The sequence below is a fragment of the Oncorhynchus masou genome, chromosome 1 (genome assembly GCF_036934945.1).
Source record: "Oncorhynchus masou masou isolate Uvic2021 chromosome 1, UVic_Omas_1.1, whole genome shotgun sequence".
NCBI lineage: Eukaryota > Metazoa > Chordata > Actinopteri > Salmoniformes > Salmonidae > Oncorhynchus > Oncorhynchus masou.
The window spans coordinates 12,240,073-12,262,279 of record NC_088212.1 but is presented as its reverse complement, the minus strand read 5'-3'; the positions used below and the strand labels follow the sequence as shown (position 1 = coordinate 12,262,279).

The following is a 22,207-nucleotide window of genomic DNA, read 5'->3' as shown; positions in this document are numbered from 1 at the left end:
TGAGTAGCATTTAGCACGCAACATTTTCACAAAAACCAGATAACCAAATAAATAAAATCATTTACCTTTGAAGAGCTTCTGATGTTTTCAATGAGGAGACTCAGTTACATACCAAATGCGCAGTTTTTCCTGAAAGCGTCTGTGTGTAGGAGAAATCGTTCCGTTTTCTACGTTGCGTCTGGCTACCGAAACGAACCGAAAATTCAGTCACCTACAACGTCAAACTTTTTCCGGATTAACTACATATCGACCGAAACATGGCAAACGTTGTTTGGAATCAATCCTCAAGGTGTTTTTTCACATATCTCTTCATTGATATGCAGTTCGTGGAAGCTTGCTTTCCTCTCTGTATCGCATGGAAAAATACTGGCAGCTGACTTTTGCGCACCAATTTCGGCGCAGGACACCGGGCGGACACCTGGTAAATGTGGTCTCTTATGGTCAATCTTCCAATGATCTGCCTACAAATACATCACAATGCTGCAGACACCTTGGGAAACGACAGAAAGGGCAGGCTCATTCCTCTCGCATTCACAGCCATATAAGGAGACAATGGAAAACAGAGCCTCAAAAATCCTGCTCATTTCCTGGATGCCGTCTCATCTTGGTTTTGCCTGAAGCTCACGTTCTAGGGCACGCACAGAAAATATCTTGGTAGTTCTGGACACGTCAAGAGTGTTTTCTTTCGAAAGCTATCAATTATATGCATAGTCGAGCATCTTTTTGTGACAAAATATCTTGTTTAAAACGGGAACGTTTTTCATCCAAAAATGAAATAGCGCCCCCAGAGCATCAACAGGTTAAAGTTGGTTGCCACATATAAAATCCACAGAAGAAGAAAGTGGAGGCAGAGGAGGATAGATTACTAGAAACTAACTAGGTTTCCCTTTTGTCTATGGATTTTCTGTAGGAGTAAAGAACACACGATTTTGTGTGACTCAAAATGGGTCAAAATTCTACAAAGATCCATAAAAAACGGACCTTGTGCAAATTAGATGGGAACAGCAAGCAAGCTAGCTAAATGGCTATGAATGTTTCATGTGTTTAGACCTGTCCCCAAATTAATATAGTTGGTTCAGAGTTTGTTTTGATATTTCAACCTGCGTAGCCTGATCTGGTGTGGATGGACAACATCAACAAGTGTACAATGCTGGACGGTCTAGTCAGCATATAAGGCCATAAGCAAACAAGAGAATGCTCAACTGGAAGTGGCGGGATTTTAATGCAGGACCATTTTTAAATTAATTTTACCTAATTTCTACCAGCATGTCACATGTGCAACCAGAGGAAATCAAACTTTGGACCAACTTTACTCCACATACAGAGACTCATACAAAGTTCCCCCTCCATTTGGCAAATGAGATTCATGTTTACAAGCAAAAACTCAAGCAGGAAGTACCAGTGACTCGCTCAATACGGAAGTGGTCTGATGATGCGGATGCTAAGTTACAGGACTGTTTTGCTAGCACAGACTGGAATATGTTCTGGGATTCATCCGATGGTATTAAGGAGTATATCACCTCAGTCACCGGCTTCATCAATAAGTGCAATGAAGACGACGTCCCCACAGTGACCGTACGTACATGCATATCCCAACCAGAAGCCATGGATTACGGGCCTTCCAAGTGGCTCAGCGGTGGCACTACACACTGAGCTAAAGGCTAGAACTGCCGCATTCAAGGAGAGGGACTCTAATCCGGACACTTCTAAGAAATCCCGCTATACCCTCCGACAAACAGGCAAAGAGTCTTCTATGCATTCTATGCTTGCTTCAAGGCAAGCAAAACTGTGAGTAAGACCTTTTAAACAGGTCAACATTCACAAGGCCGCAGTGCCAGACGGATTACCAGGATTTATACTCCTAGCATGTGCTAACCAACTGGCAAGTGTCTTCACTGACATTTTCAACCTCTCCCTGACCGAATCTGTAATACCTACATGTTTCAAGCAGACCACCATAGTCCCTGTGCCCAAGAACGCCAAGTTAACCTGCCTAAATGACTATCAACCCGTAGCACTCACGTCTGTAGCCAGGAAGTGCTTTGAAAGGCTGGTCATGGCAAACATCAACACCATCTTCCCAGAAAGCCTAGACCCATTACAATTCGCATACCGCCCCAACAGATCCAGAGATGACGCAATCTCCATTGCACTGGACACTGGCATTTCCCACCTGGACAAAAGGAACACCTACGTGAGAATGCTGTTCGTTAACTACAACTCAGCATTCAACAGTGCCCTCAAAACTCAGCACTAAGCTAAGGATCCTGGGACTAAACACCTCCCTCTGCAACTGGATCCTGGACAGGCCGCACCCAGGTGATGAGGGTAGGCAACAACACATCTGCAACACTGATCCTCAACACGGGGACCCTCAGGTGTGCGTGCTTAGTCCCCTCCTGCACTTTCTGTTCTCCCACGACTGTGTGGACACGCACAAATCCAACACCATCATTATGTTTGCCGATGAGACAATGGTGGTAGGCCTGATCACTGACAACAATGAGACATCCTACAGGGAGGAGGTCAGAGAACTGGCGTGGTGTGCCAGGACAACAACCTCTCCCTCAATGTGAGCAAGACAAAAGAGCTGAACGTGGATTACAGCTAAAGGGAGGCCGAGCACGCCCCCATTCTCATCACTAACAAACTGTCATGGTTCAAACACACCAAGAAAATTGTGAAGAGGGCACCACAACACATATTCACCCTCAAAAGGCCGCTTTGTATGGCAACTGCTTGGCATACGAACACAAGGCGCTACAGAAGATGGTGCGTACGGCCATGTACATCACTGGGGCCAAGCTTCCTGCCATCCAGGACCTCTATTCCAGGCGGTGTCAGAGGAAGGCCCTAAAAATGGTCAGACTCCAGAAGGGTTGCACATTTTGGGGAATATTCAAAGGTGGAAACTTTCCATGGGAATTAATGGGAATGTATGCAAATTAATATTAATACCATTAAATGTAGCTGTTTTTTGCATTGGAAATATTTACCATATCATATGGAGACATAACATAACCTTTTACCTCATCATAAGTAGACATAATTGCAAATTATTAAATCCTTCCAATAGAAAATAAAAAAAACTATTTAGTTCCAAATTAAACTTTAATTAAATTAGTTGACTCTTCACATGTGGTGATTTCACTAAACAACCAAAGAAAGGGAATATTGAATTATCCCCAATGATCCCTCATCTCCCAAAAACATTTCAACATACATCTGTAAAATGATAGTCTAGAAACTAAAGCTTTGGTTGTCTTTCTCTCAGGCTTCCATGTCTTCTCCCTGGACCTCCTCAATGTCCACCTCTTGAACATCAGACTCCGTAGTCCTCATCTTCAATGTCACTTTCCAACCTTGTTGAGGATGGCTCGTTGTCAGGCTCAAAAACCCTTGTATTGGTCAGCCTGTTGCATGCTTTGGTGTTTGTGTGAAAAACCATTCAGAAATCTCTACCAATACACATTGCCTGTGAGCATCAGAGGTGAACCAGTTGCATACACAGCTCGAGCAAGACATTCATCAGCATTTCTCTGATTTACATTCCTCCATTGAGTAAAAAACAAACTTCTGATTCCAGAAGTACCATGGTGTCTGATTCATCATTTTCCTCCTCGAATAGAATTAGAGGGACTTTTGTCAGAGGTTGCTTGTTGTGAGGGAACTTTATGCACTTGGCCAGATTATTCTGCATTTTGTTGCATTCTTCACATATGATTTGGCACATTATTTGCAAATGTACACAGCTTTTCCTTCTACATTAGCTGCAGTGAAATGTCTCCACACATCAGATAGTGCCCATGGCATTTTCCTGTAAAGATGTATTTATTTTTAAGTTTAAACATACAATTCCATGTACAGATAAAAAGTTAAGCAGTTAGATTAAACAACTCATTTGTAAGATATGCATTTTTAAAATGAAACATGCATGGAAACAGGTGAATTAACACTCCTCAGTTAGCAGGCTCAAGCAAGCTAAAACCCACATGGTAGCAAAAACTAACTAGCAGAAATTTTGAACAAGTTAGAAATGATTTAAAAACACTTTGCTGTAGGCTACTATTTACTAGTTAACAACAATCATGTATGTCATATCAAATATATTCACCTCACCCAGTATTGTAATCAAAACTGACCAGAGATCATGAAGTCCTTGGCTCAGACAGTGTAGGAGTTTGGGCTCAATAGCATCTCATTAGTGTGCAAGCTCTTGAGAATCAGCTGTACATGTGATGGAAGAGTGCACTATGCATGCAGAGGGTTGCAACTCCATTGAATGGTGGGATAGTTTAACCAAAATATGCCACAAGACCTAGAACTTTTTTTTAAATGAATTTTATGCAAAAATCCCCAAATTCCCGGAATTAACTTCCCATGTAAAATATCAATAAAGTTTCCAACCTTTTGCAACCCTAGACTCCAGCCATCCTAGACATAGACTGTTTTCTCTGCTACCACACGGCAAGCGCTTCTGGAAAGCCACGTCCAGGTCCAAGAGGCTCCTTAACAGCTCCTTCCCCAAAGCCAGACTGCTAAACAGTTTATCAAATGGCTACCCGGACTATTTGCATTGACCCCCTTTGTTTTTTTACACTGCTGCTACTCGCTGTTGATTTATCTATGTATAGTAACTTTACCCCTACCTAAATGTACATTATACCTCCATTACCTCAACTTACCTTTACCCCCGCACAACATTGAATCGGTACTGGTGCCCCCTGTAAATAGCCTCCACATTGACTCGGTACCGGTACCTGGACCCCCTGTATATAGCCTCCACATTGACTCGGTACCGCTACCCCCTGTATATAGCCTCCACATGGGAATTGATGGGAAATGATGTAAAATATATCACTACCCACTTTAAACAATGCTACCTAATATAATGTTTGCATACCCTACATTATTCATCTCATATGTATACGTATATACTGTACTCTATCATCTACTGCATCCTTATGTAATGCATGTATCACTACCCACTTTAACTATGCCACTTGTTTACATACTCATCTCATATGTGTATATACTGTACTCGTTACCATCTACTGTACCTTGCCTATGCTGCTCTGTACCATTACTCATTCATATACCTTTATGTACATATTCTTTATCCCCTTACACTTGTGAATAAGACAGTAGTTTTGGAATTGTTAGTTAGATTACTTGTTGGTTATTACTGCATTGTCAGAACTAGAAGCACAAGCATTTTGCTACACTCGCATTAACATCTGCTAACCATGTGTATGTGACAAATTTAAATTTTATTTTATTTGACATTGGCTCTGTACCTGGACCCTCTGTATATTACCTCCACATTGACTCTGTACCGGTACCCCCTGTATATAGTCTCCACATTGACTCGGTACCGGTACCCTCTGTATATTACCTCCACATTGACTCGGTACCGGTACCCCCTGTATATAGCCTCCACATTGACTCGGTACCGTTACCCCCTGTATATAGCCTCCACACTGACTCGGTACCGATACCCCCTGTATATAGCCTCCACATTGACTCGGTACCGGTACCCCCTGTATATGTGTGTGTGATTTTGTGTCACTTTTTTGGGCAAATATTTTCTTACTTAACTGCTCCGCTCCTCTCCCCTCTGCTCCTCTCCCCTCTGCTCCGCTCCCCTCTGCTCCGCTCCCCTCTGCTCCTCTCCCCTCTGCTCTGCTCCGCTCCCCCTGCTCCTCTCCCCTCTGCTCCTCTCCCCTCTGTTCCTCTCCCCTCTGCTCCGCTCCCCTCTGCTCCTCTCCCCTCTGCTCCTCTCCCCTCTGCTCCTCTCCCCTCTGCTCCTCTCCCCTCTGCTCCGCTCCCCTCCTCCCCCCTCCCCTCTGCTCCGCTCCTCTCCCCTCTGCTCCCCTCCCCTCTGCTCCCCCTCTGCTCCCCCCCCTCTGCTCCGCTCCCCCCCTCCCCCCCCCCCCCTCCTCCCCCCCCTCTGCTCCCCTCCCCTCCCTCCCCCTCCCCTCTGCCCCCTCCCCTCTGCCCCCTCCCCTCCTCTGCCCCTCCCCTCTGCCCCCCCCTCTCCCTCCCTCCCCCCCCCCCTCCCCCCCTCCCCCTCCGCTCCCCCCCCCCTCCCCCTCTGCTCCGCTCCCCTCTGCTCCGCTCCTCCGCTCCCCTCCCCTCTGCCCCCTCCCCCTCCTCCGCTCCTCTCCCCTCTGCTCCTCCTCCCCTCTGCTCCTCTCCCCTCTGCTCCTCTCCCTCCCCTCCCCTGCTCCCTCCCCTGCTCTGCTCCCCTCCCCTCTGCTCCTCCCCCCTCCCCTCTGCTCCCCCCTCTCCCTCTGCTCCCCTCTCCTCCCCCTCTGCTCCCTCCCCTCCCCTCTGCTCCTCTCCCCCCCTCTCCCCCCCCCTCTGCCCCCCCTCCCCTCCTCCCCCCTCCCCTCTGCTCCCCCCCCCCTCTGCTCCCCTCCCCTCCCTCCCCCTCCCCCTGCTGCTCCCCCCCTCCCCCTGCCCCCCCCCTCCCCCTCTCCCCTCCCCTGCCCCCCCCTCTGCTCCTCCCCCTCCCCTCTGCTCCCTCCCCTCTGCCCCCCTCCCCCTCTGCTCCCCCCCTCCCCCTCTGCTCCTCCCCCCCCTCCCTCTGCTCCGCTCCTCTCCCCTCTGCTCCGCTCCTCTCCCCTCTGCTCCGCTCCCCTCCGCTCCTCTCCCCTCCGCTCCTCTCCTCCCCCTCTGCTCCTCCCTCCCCCTCTGCTCCGCTCCTCCTCCCCCTCTGCTCCTCTCCCCCCCTCTGCTCCTCTCCCCTCTGCTCCTCTCCTCTCTGCTCCCTCTCCCCTGCTCCGCTCCCTCTCTCCCTCTCCCCTCTGCTCCTCCTCCCCCTCTGCTCCTCTCCCCCTCTGCTCTCCTCCTCTGCTCTGCTCCGCTCCTCTCCCCTCCGCTCCGCTCCGCTCCCCTCCCCCCTCTGCTCCCCTCCCCTCTGCTCCCCTCCCCTCTGCTCCCCTCCCCCCTGCTCCCTCCTCCCCCTCTGCTCCTCCCCCTCCCCGCTCTGCTCCTCTCCCCTCTGCTCTGCTCCGCTCCTCTCCCCTCCCCTCTGCTCCTCTCCTCTCCCCTCTGCTCCCCTCCCCTCTGCTCCTCCCCCCTCCCCTCTGCTCCTCTCCCCTCTGCTCTGCTCCGCTCCTCTCCCCTCCCCTCTGCTCCCCTCCCCCCTCTGCTCCTCCCCCCTCCACTCTGCTCCGCTCCTGTTCTTCTCTTCTCCCTGCTCCTCTCCTATGCCTGCTGTTCACCCTACTCCAGTTGGACTGAGGAGAGCAATAGCAGATTTGCCACATGCCCGTCTGGTTTAATATTTCAGTTTGTGGATGCAGAGACGGCGCCCTGAAACAATTTACTGCAACATTAATGAAAGCAGAGAAACATGCATATTGATGAGGGTATTCTTTTGGAATCTGCACATTCCGGATAGCCTTGAGGCACATAGTAAGAATATTCTGTTGACAAATATGGCAGATGAATATTCAGTGATAACATCAAATCTGATAAGCATAAATTGGCTGTGTTCTATCTTCATGTGGTCCTCTGAGCGAGGCAGCCCACACACACACACACACACACACACACACACACACACACACACACACACACACACGTGTTTCTGTTGTGTTGAGAGAACGCTGTGTGTGTGTGTGTTGTGCCAGACTCAAAGCAAAGTTACCTGAGGTTCTGTCTCCAAACAGGACTTGTTGTGTGACATTTTGCTTCATCTGCCCTTAAATGGCCATGTACTGTAATAATCTCCACCTGGCACAGCCAGAAGATGACTGGCCACCCCTCAGAGCCTGGTTCCTCTCCAGGTTCCTGCCTTTCTAGGGAGTTTTTCCTAGCCACTGTGCTTCTACATCTGCATTGCTTGTTGTTTGGGGTTTTAGGCTGGGTTTCTGTACAGCACTTTGAGGATTCAGCTGATGTAGAAAGGGCTTTATAAGTACATTTGATTGATTTGATTCATGTCCTTAGAGGCCGGATAACTACGGGACTGACCCAGTTTGAAGTGTTGTACTCTTGATGTTTTCAGAAACGGGTGTTTTTTATTCGTAGAATGGTACCCAGGCGTCCTCCTACTAATCTGTTTATGCCATCATGCCACTCCTTCCCATTTCTCGTCATGCCAAACATGATGGCACAACAGACTGGTACCCAGGCTAATATGAAGTTGAAGAAGCACACAAACCGGGAGGCCCATTGGTTGGCTTTCAGAATTACATTTTTACATTTAGTAGACAGTCTTATCCAGAGCTACTTCCAGGAGCAATTAGTAAGTGCCTTGCACATCAGCAGATCTTTTCACCTAGTCGGCTTCCGGATTCAAACCAGCAACCTTTCGTTTACTGGCCCAATGCCTTAACCGCTAGTCTTACCCAATAGAATGGTAGGATCTGTTAAACGTTAGGGTATTTTCTGCTTGTGTCCGGTTGCCCTCCACTCCATGTCCAAACATCACCTGTGTTGTCTCTGCTATGATTACAATTTATCAGCCTTTGCCCTGTTGCCCTCTCAATATCAGTCTCCAGAATGCCCTTGTAGATGGCCGTCAAAGCTGTGTCCACGTGTGGTGTATATGTGTGTGTGCAGGTGTTTGTACCCCGAGACGGGACTATGGAACTGCTGTTCAATGCGGGATGCGAGCCCTCTCCCTCAGCAGACTGTCAGAGGTTACAATGGGGGTAATTAATGAGGGCCTCAGTACAACCCTCCTCCCCCTTCAGGCTGTTCAATGGGACTGACACGAGACGGGCGGCGCTGGCCCTTGCTGTCAGGGCCCCCAAGGTGAGGGAGACATGAGACAGGCAGCTGTCCGTCTGTACATCGGGGCAGCAGTCTCCCACGAGCCTGGCCAGGAATGACATGTGACAGGTTCACTCCGGAGGCCCATGAATGACATGGTCGCTCCCTTCTTTCTCTCTGCTGTCTTTCTCCCCCTCTCCTCTCTTTCTCTCTCATCTCTATCTCTCTCTGCTGTCTTTCTCTCTGCTGTCTTTCTCCCCTCTCCTCTCTTTCTCTCTCATCTCTATCTCTCTCTGCTGTCTTTCTCTCTGCTGTCTTTCTCCCCCTCTCCTCTCTTTCTCTCTCATCTCTATCTCTCTGCTGTCTTTCTCTCTGCTGTCTTTCTCCCCCTCTCCTCTCTTTCTCTCTCATCTCTATCTCTCTCTGCTGTCTTTCTCTCTGCTGTCTTTCTCCCCCTCTCCTCTCTTTCTCTCTCATCTCTATCTCTCTCTGCTGTCTTTCTCCCCTCTCCTCTCTTTCTCTCTCATCTCTATCTCTCTCTGCTGTCTTTCTCTCTGCTGTCTTTCTCCCCTCTCCTCTCTTTCTATGCTCTCTTTCTCCCCTCTCCTCTCCTCTCTTTCTCTCTCCCCTCTTTCTCTCTCCTCTCTTCTCTCTCTCTCTCCTCTCTTTCTCTGCTCTCTTTCTCTCTCTCTCTCCTCTCTTTCTCTCTGCTCTCCTTCTTCTCTCTGCTCTTTCTCCCCTCTGCTCTCTTTCTCCCCCCTCCTCTCTTTCTCCCCTCTCCTCTCTTTCTCCCCCCTCCTCTCTTTCTCTCCTCTCTCTCTCTTTCTCTCCTCTCCTCTCTTTCTCTCCTCTCCTCTCTTTCTCTCCTCTCCTCTCTTTCTCTCCTCTCCTTTCTTTTTCTCTCTCTCGCTTTCTCTCCTCTCCTCTCTTTCTCTCCTCTCCTCTCTTTCTCTCCTCTCCTTTCTTTTTCTCTCTCTCGCTTTCTCTCTTTCCTCTCTTTCTCTCCCCTCTTTCTCCCCTGTCCTCTTTCTCTCTCTCGCTTTCTCTCCTCACTTTCTCTCTCTCCTCTCTCTCTTTTTGAGCACATATGGTAGATCAGGGATCATGAACTAGATTCAGCTGCGGGACAATATTTTCCTTGAGCGGATGGTCAAGGGCCAGAACTTAATTTTCAAATAATTTGTGGGACTTCAAATTCACCGCAAGAAGGTATACGGTTTGGTCCACGGGGCACCAGTTGGGGAACCCTGGGGTAGACCATCATCAGATACTTCATTACCCTAAACCTGGTACAAAGAACCCTGGGGTAGACCATCATCAGATACTTCATTACCCTAAACCTGGTACAAAGAACCCTGGGGTAGACCATCAGATACTTCATTACCCTAAACCTGGTACAAAGAACCCTGGGGTAGACCATCATCAGATACTTCATTACCCTAAACCTGGTACAAAGAACCCTGGGGTAGACCATCAGATACTTCATTACCCTAAACCTGGTACAAAGTCTTTCTGCCTTTGTAGGAGTGAGTACTAGCAGTAGTAGTAGAAAACCAGGTTTTTAGACATTTTATTATTACCTCGCATACATTACTGTCAGGGATACAGTGTGTGTGTGTGTGTGTGTGTGTGTGTGTGTGTGTGTGTGTGTGTGTGTGTGTGTGTGTGTGTGCCAGTTCTACTGTGTCCATCTACAAAAGACAGAGAGAATCTGGTTAGGTTCTATTCTGTCTGTGCTGAATCTCAGAAGATAAAAATGGGGCATTCAGAGAGAATGCAAGACATTATGCTGTACAATGTAGGTTGGTGATGTCTAACTTGGTCTTTTTTTTTGTACAAAATATTAAATTATTCAGATTGAAAATACATCATTAAAACATAATTAGAGAAATAACTTTTGCAAACTAATTTTCCTAAACCTCATTATGGAAAGCCTCTGGTTTAAGGGCTATATCTGAATTAGCAATGAGATTCTGGAGCTGTATTTCAACCCTGGTACTTTCTACCATGTACACAGGTACAAGAACAGCGTTGAGCCTCTGTCTGTACACAAAGATGCCACAGGTGTGACGAGGTTCGGAGTGTTTCACTCTGCAATCCCCCACCACACATGTACTTCTAATGTCAACTCTTCCATGTTGTGGAGCTTTGGTGCCTTTGTGGACTTGAACAAACCTTCCTGCTAATATCAGGGTGTAGGGTGAAGTTGATCTTGGGTCTGTTTTTTGCATTTTCCTCACGAATGGTTAAGGTTAGAATTGGGGAAGGAGAAACTGATCTTAGATCTGTACCAAGTGTACAACTTCACCCCAGAGCCCAATGTCAGTCTGGATGGTGTGATCACTGTGATGACTGAGGAGTTTGTCGTTGTGTTTCAGGCTCACATCTGCCAGAAGAACAGACAGCTAGTGGTTTGCCTAGTAGGTCATTGCACTGATCAGGGTGCCGCCCTAAGTCCCAGTCAGTGCCATGTCATGATTTGGGGAAGGACAGTTTGCCCCAACATGTTTAAAGAGACATGAGCAGGAGAGCTACTGTTCTCATAGCTCTGGTCCAGGGCGTTTAGTGTGTTCATCTACAAACTTCTTCTAGTAGAGGATGGAGCTACTGTATAGTTCCCTGGACCAGAGCTACTGTCTCACAAACCATCCCCGTGGCCTTTTACAACATGGTCTTTTATTATCGTTTGTGTTTATTCAGCTTATTTCTGTCTTCAGTCTAAATCATAATATATAGGCTTACTGTTGCATGGTCTAGTACTCTATTGTGTGCGTGTGCATGCTTGCGTATACGTGTGTGTGTGTGTGTGTGTGTGTGTGTGTGTGTGTGTGTGTGTGTGTGTGCGTGTGCGTGCGTGCGTGTGAGAGACAGAGACTGTGTGCGTGCACAGTACAATGTGTTTTGTTGGAACTCTTGTCGACACACTGTGGTGTGCATTGTACTTCCAGTCCAGTCTTTTTTGACACCTGATTGGCAAGCTAGCGAGCTGCACTCCATCTCTCCTCTCTCGGGCTGTTTTTGAGCAGGAATAGAGTGCAGTCACGCATGGCAGCTGCTTTCAGGATGTGACACGCTGGTAGCTACAACATTATCAGCCTCTATAGACATCTGAGATACTATCTGATGCAAACTCAATTTATCAGCTGCTTCTCTTCTCATCGCCTCCTTTTCCCCCTCTTGATATATATTTTCCTTATTGTTTATCCAGGTCTTGTGCTGTCAGGGAGAACAAGACGGGCCCAGTAAAGCATCTTATCTGCTGCAGAGCTGACAGTTGCGTGAGGGGGGCTGCAGTAGCAGTAGGCGCCGGGTAGCTTTGATGTGCATGGAGCTCTGCCTCCCATCAACTCTGCGCTCCATCAGCCCTCATCATTGTGTTACCAGCCTTGTGTACTCCCACTTCCAGCCAATTCTCTCTCTCTCGTTTTTCCCTCTGTACCTCTTCACAGCCTCTCTCTTTGTTGTGATCTCCCATTTTGATTTCGGATTTCTGTGTACTGGGCAATTTGCACTGGGCTGTGTGCAGGGCTTTGCACTGGGCTGTGTGCAGGGCTTTGCACTGGGCTGTGTGCAGGGCTTTGCACTGGGCTGTGTGCAGGGCTTTGCACTGGGCTGTGTGCAGGGCTTTGCACTGGGCTGTGTGCTGGGCAATTTGTACTGGGCTGTGTGCAGGGCTTTGCACTGGGCTGTGTGCTTTGCACTGGGCTTTGCACTGGGCTGTGTGCAGGGCTTTGCACTGGGCTGTGTGCAGGGCTTTGCACTGGGCTGTGTGCTGGGCAATTTGTACTGGGCTGTGTGCAGGGCTTTGCACTGGGCTGTGTGCAGGGCTTTGCACTGGGCTGTGTGCAGGGCTTTGCACTGGGCTGTGTGCAGGGCTTTGCACTGGGCTGTGTGCAGGGCTTTGCACTGGGCTGTGTGCTGGGCAATTTGTACTGGGCTGTGTGCTGGGCAATTTGTACTGGGCTGTGTGCTGGGCAATTTGTACTGGGCTGTGTGCTGGGCAATTTGTACTGGGCTGTGTGCTGGGCAATTTGTACTGGGCTGTGTGCAGGGCTTTGTACTGGGCTGTGTGCAGGGCAATTTGTACTGGGCTGTGTGCAGGGCAATTTGTACTGGGCTGTGTGCAGGGCTTTGTACTGGGCTGTGTGCAGGGCTTTGTACTGGGCTGTTTGCAGGGGAATGGAGTGGGTGGTTGGCGCATGGTGGTGATGTGCTGCCAGACTAGTTTGCCTAAAGCTCATTAAGTAGCCTGGCTCGGGGCGGTCTGAGGGCTGGGTCTGAGGGCTGGGTCTGAGGGCTGGGTCTGAGGGCTGGGTCTGGGGGCTGGGTCTGGGGGCTGGGTCTGAGGGCTGGGTCTGAGGGCTGGGTCTTGGGGCTGGGTCTATATCGAATTAATTTTATTAATTCAAATGTGTTTTTTCGTGATATTCCATGTTATATTTATGGTCTCGTCTCCTTCCCTCCTTTGCTGTGTACACCTTCCCATTTACACCAGAGATGTGTATATAATGAAGAGATGCACGTCTCCTCCCTAACATTGGGATTTGCTGTTCCAAAGACAGGAAAGCAGGCGACAAGCTTCGGTTCAAAATAAGCCTATAGAAACGCAATGGCCTTATTTTGGACTGATTTTAGCGAGAGTTAAACCTATCGCTTTGCCTCTTCCTCTATGGTTTACACACCAAGCCCCTTCCCCTGCCTCTCACGCCAACCAAGTTGAAAGATCACATATTCCTCTCTGACGAGCGGTTTCAACTCGCTATTTGCATTTGAGGTTTGGTCCAACAGAATTGGTCATATGGACACCGAAACACGTTGAGGCATTTATTTTACTGTAATAAAGGAGAAGTTCACTTTTCTAACAAGACCTTTTGTATGTCTCAACTACTCAAATTGCGTGCAGAAAAGACACTACTAAAACCAGAGTAAACATTGCTTCCGGAACACAAATGCCCAGTTTGTCACGCGCAGCATTGGGGTACTACGTACCACTAGCAGCATTTCAGCCAAAGACTGTTATACTAGCTGTCTAGTCTGTGTTTTATATATATATATCCATAAAACACCATTTTATATAAGGAATTGGCAACTTGTTCTCATTCTGAGAAATCATGTAGGCCACTTGATTTCAACATCTGAACAAAGTGGAAAGGCTAACATGCTGTTCAAACCGCTGAAGACAGACAGACAAGGGTGTGTGCATAAGTATTCAACTGTTCAACCTTGTCAGCTACTGTAGCAAATAGATCCAAGTTGGCTACACTAGAAATATAAAGATGAGCTGGCTAATGGCTAGCACGTGGGCTTGAGAGATGGTTGATGAGACCAGTGTTATTTCCTATAGCCCAAAGCCTGCTACAATAACTCAGTCATTTATTAGTGAATGTACATTATACATGGTTCTGGTTAAATTTGTAACAAAAAATGGCATTTTCATAGAAAGCAGGTTAAACTATTTTGATCAAATTAATTATGACACAACTCTGTGTTGCTGTCTGTTCACACTGCTTTGCTTTATCTTGGCCAGGTCGCAGTTGTAAATGAGAACTTGTTCTCAACTAGCCTACCTGGTTAAATAAAGGTGAAATTAAAATGGTGGGCCTTATTGTTGTGGAAGGCTTATACTTCACATGCCCTGAATGAATTTGATTGTTGCTGACTGTTTGAAATGCGGTGTATTTGACCTTTAACTGAACACCGCTTATTTAGAGATTTTATTTATTTATTATTTATTCAGATCCCTAAACTTTTTCCATATTTTGTTACATTGAGCCTTTTTCTGGAGTGAATTTAATTGATTTTTCTCATAAATCTTCACACAATTCCCCGCTACGATAAAGCGAAAACAGGTTATTAGAAATGTTGGCAAATGTATTAAAAATAAAAACAGAAATGCCTTATTTACCACGGTACATAAGTATTCAGTCCCTTTGCTATGTGACTCGAAATTGAGCTCAGATGCATCCTGTTTCCATTGATCATCCTTGAGATGTTTCTACAACTTGATTAGAGTCCACCTGTGGTACATTCAATTGATTGGACATTATTTGAAAAGGCAGTCATCTGTCTATACAAGGTCCCACAGTTGACAGTGCATGTCAGAGCAAAAACCAAGCCATGAAGTTGAAGGAATTGTCCGTAGAGTTCAGAGACAGGATTGTGTTGAGGCACAGATCTTGGGAAGAGTACCAAACCATTTCTGCCGCATTGAAGGTCCCCAAGAAAACAGTGGCCTCCATCATTCTTAAATTGAAGAAGTTTGGAACCACCAAGACTCTCAGCCAAACTGAGAAATCAGGGGAGAAGGGCCTTGGTCAGTTAGGTAACCAAGAACTCGATGGTTACTCTGACACAGCTCCAGTTCCTCTGTGGAGGCAGGATAACCTTCCAGAAGTACAACCATCTCTGCAGCACTCCACCAATCAGAAAGAGTGTCCAGACGGAAGTCACGAATCAGGAAAAGGCACATGACAGCCCGCTTGGAGTTTTCAAAAAGGCAGTCTCCGACCCCCAAAAATATTCTCTGGTCTGATGAAACCAAGATTGAACTCTTTGGCCTGAATGCCGAGCATCACATCTGGAGGAAACCAGGCACCGCTCTATCACCTTGCCAGTACCATCCCTATGGTGAAGCATGGTGGTGGCAGGGACTGGGAAACTAGTCAGGATCGAGGGAAAGATGAACAGAGCAAAGTACAGAGTGATCCTTGATGAAAACCTGCTCCAGAGCACTCAGGACCTCAGACTGGGGAAATGGTTCACCTTCTAACAGGACAACAACCCTAAGCACACAGCCAAGACAATGCAGGAGTGGCTTCGGGACAAGTCTCTGAATGTCCTTGAGTGGCCCAGCCAGAGCCCAAACTTGAACCCGATTGAACATCTCTGGAGAGACCTGAAAATAGCTGAAAATGTTGAAGGGTTTGAATACTTTCCGAATGCACTGTATATCATGAATCGCCATTAAGTTTGAAACAAAAATTGAGATCTGATCTGATTGCGTAATCACCACGAGAGGACTCTGATTGTACCTCAACTGGCTCTGCGAGGAATCGTACATTACCGAGAGGCAGGCACGACAAAAAGCCCAAGCCCTCAATGACAGTCTTTTCATACAATGTTTAGAGTTTGTCAATTCAACACAATGAAGCAGAAAAACAAACTGCATTTAGTTGTGGGTGGAGAAGGGCTGTTCACTTCCTTCCATTTTGTTTTTAGAGCGAGAGAGCGTGAGAGACAGAGAGCATGTTTTTGCTCCTTGTCGCAGACATTTGTGACTCATATGGAGTTTCCCAATGCACTAGCAGTCTGTCTTCAGATGGCAAATTTTAGCAACACATGAATGAATGACTGCTGTGCTCAGCTGGACTGTAGCATTTGTATCAGACTGTACTGTCTCTACTGACTCACTGTGTTCAGTGTGAATCAGACTGTACGGTCTCTACTGACTCACTGTGTTCAGTGTGATTCAGACTCTACTGACTCACTGTGTTCAGTGTGAATCAGACTCTACTGACTCACTGTGTTCAGTGTGAATCAGACTCTACTGACTCACTGTGTTCAGTGTGAATCAGACTCTACTGACTCACTGTCTTCAGTGTGAATCAGACTCTACCGACTCACTGTGTTCAGTGTGCAACTGGATAGAGAACAAAGCAGCTTCGCTGTGATATTTTCCTCGGGGAGAAAAAAGTGATGAAATGGTGTTGCGTCTCCACTTGTGCATATAATCAGCTGGAAGGCTTTTAACAAAACTCTGCCATTAGCAACTTGCTGTGTTTCTTCACAGCCCAATAAAGACCGGGACTGCAGAAGCTTTCCTTTTAAATCACTCTGTTTTACTATTGTGTGTGTTTTGCCGACCGAGGCAGGCCAGTTGCCACAGAGTGTATACTTGAGAGGACACCAGAGCTTGTAAATCAACCCCCCCCCTTGTCCTTGGCTACACCAGAGCTCCTCCCATCTCTCTACCAGCCCTGTTCCGTCAACACGACTGGAGAACTCTCAGCACACGCAGACACACACACTGCTTTTTACTCAACAGAATTTATTCTTTCAATGTCAGTTCACAGGTCTCGGGATATCTGAAGGAAGTATATATCCAACCTCACTGAGCTCGAGCTGTTTTGCAAGGAGGAATGGGAAAAAATGTCAGTCTCTCGATGTGCAAAACTGATAGAGACATACCCCAAGCGACTTACAGCTGTAATCGCAGCAAAAGGTGGCGCTACAAAGTATTAACTTAGGGGGGCTGAATAATTTTGCACGCCCAATTTTTTCAGTTTTTGATTTGTTAAAAAAGTTTGAAATATCCAATAAATGTCGTTCCACTTCATGATTGTGTCCCACTTGTTGTTGATTCTTCACAAAAAAATACAGTTTTATATCTTTATGTTTGAAGCCTGAAATGTGGAAAAAGGTCGCAAAGTTCAAGGGGGCCGAATACTTTCGCAAGGCACTGTATGTATATATATATATATATATATACACACACACAAGTGATTATTTTGAAAAGCTCAGTGTTCTTCTGGTTTTACTACTGTGTCCATTTAATGTGTTGATGGGATGATAGTGTTATTTCTGCTTAAGTAATGATGGAACTCTAGTCCCCATCAAGTAACTAATACAAGCAGGTAAAACTCCAACTTATTGAACAACGCAGACTGTGAAATGGCAGACAGGAACACACACACGTACATTATAATATTGGTGTATGGTGGCGTTATAGCTGTTGTATTGTAGATATCTAGTGGAGTAATAATGTTCTATGATGGATTGTTTTATTTAGATTTGTTGGTGGTATGTGTTTGGACCCCAGGAAGAGTAGCTAATGGGGATCCCTAATAAATACACATACTAATTGGGATCAGACATGACGCGTTAGCACTCTGTTCCTCCTTCCCAATAGGCCCTTTCTGTCTCCATCTGTTTTCCTCTGTGATGGAATAACACGGTGATATTACATTCAATTCCCATTTACACCTCAAGTTATTGCATATGCTTTGCTCCTTGTAATTAGATTCCCCTGCTCAGAGTAGATTTGTATCAAACACGGTAAGGAAATTGCTTTACTTTTTGGGCTGTCGACTCGGTTAATTTCCTATGTAACCTCCCGTCTACTCAGATTGTGTTTAGTTAGTCAAACATTTGACGTAGAATCTGAAGAGCAGCTCCGTCTTGTTGAGGTTCAGCTTGAGGTGGTGGGCCGACATCCAAGCTGAGGTATCTGCCAGGCTGGGTGTCAGAAGGGGGAATGGTGGTTCAGGGTGTCCAAGGCAGCAGATCCATCTAGGAGAATGAAAACAGGAGAGAGAGTCAGCTTTGGCAGTGCAGACAGTAGCCGTGACACCGAGAAGAGCCGTCTTCGTTGAGTGAGCCACCTTGAAGCGTGACTGGTTAGGGTCAAGAAGATTGTTCTGAGAGAGATAGGGAGAGAGTTAGTCAGAGACCTCACACTCAAGTGTTTTTGAAAGAAAAGAAAGAAGGGATACAGGTCTGTAGTTTTTGACATACGAGGGTCAAGTGTTCTTGAGGAGGGGAGCGACTAGGGCCATTTTTAAAGTCAGAGGGGATTCAGCCAGTGGTCAGGGATGAGTTGATGAGGGAAGTGAGGAATGGGAGAAGGTCTCCAGAGATGGTCGGGAGGAGGGGATGCAGCCAGTGGTCAGGGATGAGTTGATGAGGGAAGTGAGGAATGGGAGAAGGTCTCCAGAGATGGTCTGGAGGAGGGAGGAGGGGATGCAGCCAGTGGTCAGGGATGAGTTGATGAGGGAAGTGAGGAATGGGAGAAGGTCTCCAGAGATGGTCTGGAGGAGGGAGGAGGGGATGCAGCCAGTGGTCAGCAGGATTTCATCTGGAGAGAGAGAGAGGGGAGAAAGAGGTCCTGTTAGTCACTTTGGATAAAAGTATTTGCTAAACATGGCCATGTTGCATAAGAGAGGCAGTGTTGTGTGACCAGGAACAGGTGGCTGTCTCTCCTTGGTGCCATTGCTTTGTGTACCACCTCCCCACTGTGTGCTGTAGAGACGGAGGCTGCTTCCTGTTCTGGTTAAAGTCTCCAGTTGGACTAAGGCTGCTTCCTGTTCTGGTTAAAGTCTCCAGTTGGACTGAGGCTGCTTCCTGTTCTGGTTAAAGTCTCCAGTTGGACTGAGGCTGCTTCCTGTTCTGGTTAAAGTCTCCAGTTGGACTGAGGCTGCTTCCTGTTCTGGTTAAAGTCTCCAGTTGGACTGAGGCTGCTTCCTGTTCTGGTTAGTCTCCAGTTGGACTAAGGCTGCTTCCTGTTCTGGTTAAAGTCTCCAGTTGGACTAAGGCTGCTTCCTGTTCTGGTTAAAGTCTCCAGTTGGACTGAGGCTGCTTCCTGTTCTGGTTCTTACAGAGCAAGGTTCCAGTTGGTCGGGAAATAATTAGACAAAGCTCCAGGAACTTACGATGCCTCGTCAAAATGTCCCTGCAGTTAACCAGCTATATTGGTGTCATATTTTTACAGTTTTTTGTCTTTCTCTCTCCCTCTTTCTCTCGGTTCGCAGACCATCCATCCCAGCCAGGCAACAAGCCAAAACAGTACCAGCACAAGAGACAGAAGGCCGGCTCGGTCTCTCATCGAGGACCAATACAGCCGTATGGCGGCAGAACTCTCCACTTCCAGTGATGAGAACCACTGCCCAGCCCCAACCCTGTCGTCCAGTGGCCCCGGGGGAGGCAGGGACCATGCAGGACCCCTGAGGAGACCAGAAGGGGCTCTGACCTCATCAGAGGTAGGGGCTCTCAGGAGAATCGACTACCCAGCCAGCCATATCCCCCGGGCGGTGGGGGCTGCGGTGTGGGGCAGCAGCTCTAGCCTCCAGAGCCGAGGCAGTCCCTGCCGCAGCAGCCTCTCCTCAGACAGCGAGAGAGCCCCGGTACCTATCCCTTGCCAGCCTTCTCTCTCCACCTCATCTTCCTCTTCCTCCTTCACGGGCCGCCTGGGCCAGCCTCCCAGAGGCCCCCTTTCCCTGCACATGTACAGCCGCAAGAACGTCTTCCTGCAGCACTCACTTCACACTGCCGAACTGCAGGCCCTGGCCCAACACGACGGCTAAGGCACTGGGGTCGTGCGCACACACACACACAACCACTCAGACTTACACACACACATACACACATTTCACTTTCCCCATATCCCCTAAAACATATAATATAATGGACACATCACCATCTGAATCATGGAAGTGAAAGTCCTCACTGGAATTCACCTAACAATCGGTGTCCTCAACCCTCAAAACTTCCAATCAACTTACATTTCATTCATCTCAACTCTAGCTGTCAGTCCTTCCCATCCCTGAGCAGAGTATGCTGTAACAAACACTATCCTGTACCCACCATCTAGATCACAGTTACACGATCATCCAAGCATACCTCTAGACTCACAGAACCTCGGAAGGTACATGTCTGTGTGGTACTGTGCATTTGACCACTTTGACATATTAAAAGGTTGATAGATGTGCTCACTTGAACACACACACACACACACCAGTCTGCCAGTCTGCCAGCCAGTCTGCCAGCCAGTCTGCCAGTCAGTCAGCCAGCCAGTCAGTCAGCCAGCCAGTCTCAGCCAGTCAGTCAGCCAGCCAGTCTGCCAGTCAGTCAGTCTGCCCGCCAGCCAGTCTGCCAGTCAGTCAGTCAGCCAGCCACTCTGCCAGTCTGCCAGCCAGTCTGCCAGTCAGTCAGCCAGCCAGTCTGCCCGCCAGTCAGCCAGCCAGTCTGCCAGTCAGTCAGCCAGTCAGCCATCCAGTCTGCCAGTCAGTCAGCCAGTGTTCACATGGCACTCGTCAGTCTAACACCTTAGATCAGCACTAAATGATGAGCGTTGGCTGCCAGCTGCTTATGCCCACACACACACACTGCTATTACACCCTAACATGGAGACACTCCACTCCCCTCTCAGCTCTAACACTACAGGGAATTAACTCATGTGAACGTTACAGTTTTGTCAGCTTGGCTGAAATGGCCAATCCATGCTGCTCATTGCACTGACAATGTGACTGACATCCTTCTCATATTTGCCAAATCCTGTCAAAGATCCCAACTCTGATTTCTGACACAGACAGTCAGTCCCATTTAAGGGAGTTTCATTCATTAACCTTTTAATAATTGCATGCTTTTTAAGATTATATACACATTTAAGTGGGAGGGGGGGGGGGCTTTTGTACAGTGAAAGTGGGTGTCTTTAATAAGAACCGATGTCTGTCTACACCTGACACTGTTTTATATGTTGATATCATAAACTGGGACGATTCACCAGGGAAGGTACTCATAAAGCATCTGAGTGCTGATCTCAGATCAGTTTTGTCTTTTAGATAAATAATGAATTAGATGATGTTTTATCGGAGCTACCTGATCCTAGATCAGCACTCCTGCTCTTCTAGGCTGTATAATGTCTCGTGTGGGAATAGAACCCTATCCTTGTACTGTCACTTATTTAAGGCAATAGGTCTTGTTCAAGGCATAGCGTTTCATATTCGGAGAACACCATTGTGATAACAATGTTGATGGTACATGAGAATGCACGTCTTTGAACTGTAAGATGGGTTTACAAAAAAAATGGTAATGGGCTGTAATGGTAATTAGACACGCAATGATTTTTGTAACAATGTACATGAAACTGCCATGCAACTAGACTCAACGCTACAGTACATAGTGGTGTACAGTATAGAGGCTGCTGGGAGACTGTGTTTGGTGTCTGTTCTCTTTGGAAACAGCAGAAAGTGGTCTAGTTGGAGTCGGGTCTAGTTGGATCAGAAGCAAGGACTCATTGAGGTGAAGGACATCTTGAAGAAATGCAGCTTTACTCTCCCCCGGTCCATCTCTTCTCCCTCAGGATTACTGCTCCACTTTCTCTCTCCCGCTCCCTCTCTCTCCTCTTTCTCTCTCCCTCTACCTCTCTCTCCTCTTTCTCTCTCCCTCTACCTCTCTCTCCTCTTTCTCTCTCCCTCTCAGCCTACTTAAACTAGCCCAGCATTGTCACACCTAGAGAGAGTGAAAGAGAGAGCGGCTTGGAGGAGGTAATGTCTTCAGTGCTCTCTATCCTGTGTTTAGCGGGGCTCACTGTATCCCATGACGACAATGATGGGCTTGTACAACAGGTGTCAAACTCATTCCACAGAGGGCCGTGTGTCTGCGAGTTTTCACTCCACCCTTGTATTTGATTGATGAATTAAGGTCACTAATTAGTAAGGAACTCCCCTCAGCTGGATGTCTACGGCTTAATTGAAAAGAAAAAACAAATACCTGCAGATACTCTTCCCTCATGGAATGAGTTTGACACCCCTGGGCTAGTGGAAGCAGCCAGCTGCTTTTACCAACGGTGACTTTCTGCCAAACACAGCCAGCCCTCCAGCCGGTATCCCCACAGCCAGCCCTCCAGCCGGTATCCCCACAGCCAGCCCTCCAGCCGGTATCCCCACAGCCAGCCCTCCAGCCGGTATCCCCACAGCCAGCCCTC

At 47.6% G+C, this 22,207-nt stretch overlaps 1 protein-coding gene across 2 annotated transcripts in view; it reads left to right on the top strand.

Annotated features, from left to right (window-relative positions):
• The window catches only part of LOC135515759 (serine-rich coiled-coil domain-containing protein 1-like), a 114,162-nt gene extending 93,272 nt beyond the window's left edge, over positions 1-20,890 (top strand). Inside the window, exon 10 of one of the 2 annotated variants that reach the window (XM_064939512.1) lies at positions 19,254-20,890. In XM_064939512.1, coding sequence (XP_064795584.1) covers positions 19,254-19,805 — 552 coding nt within the window. In that variant the 3' untranslated portion in view covers positions 19,806-20,890. The remainder of the gene's footprint in view (positions 1-19,253) is intronic. The other variant, XM_064939590.1, reaches the window with a different exon arrangement.
• Positions 20,891-22,207: the final 1,317 nt, after the last annotated feature.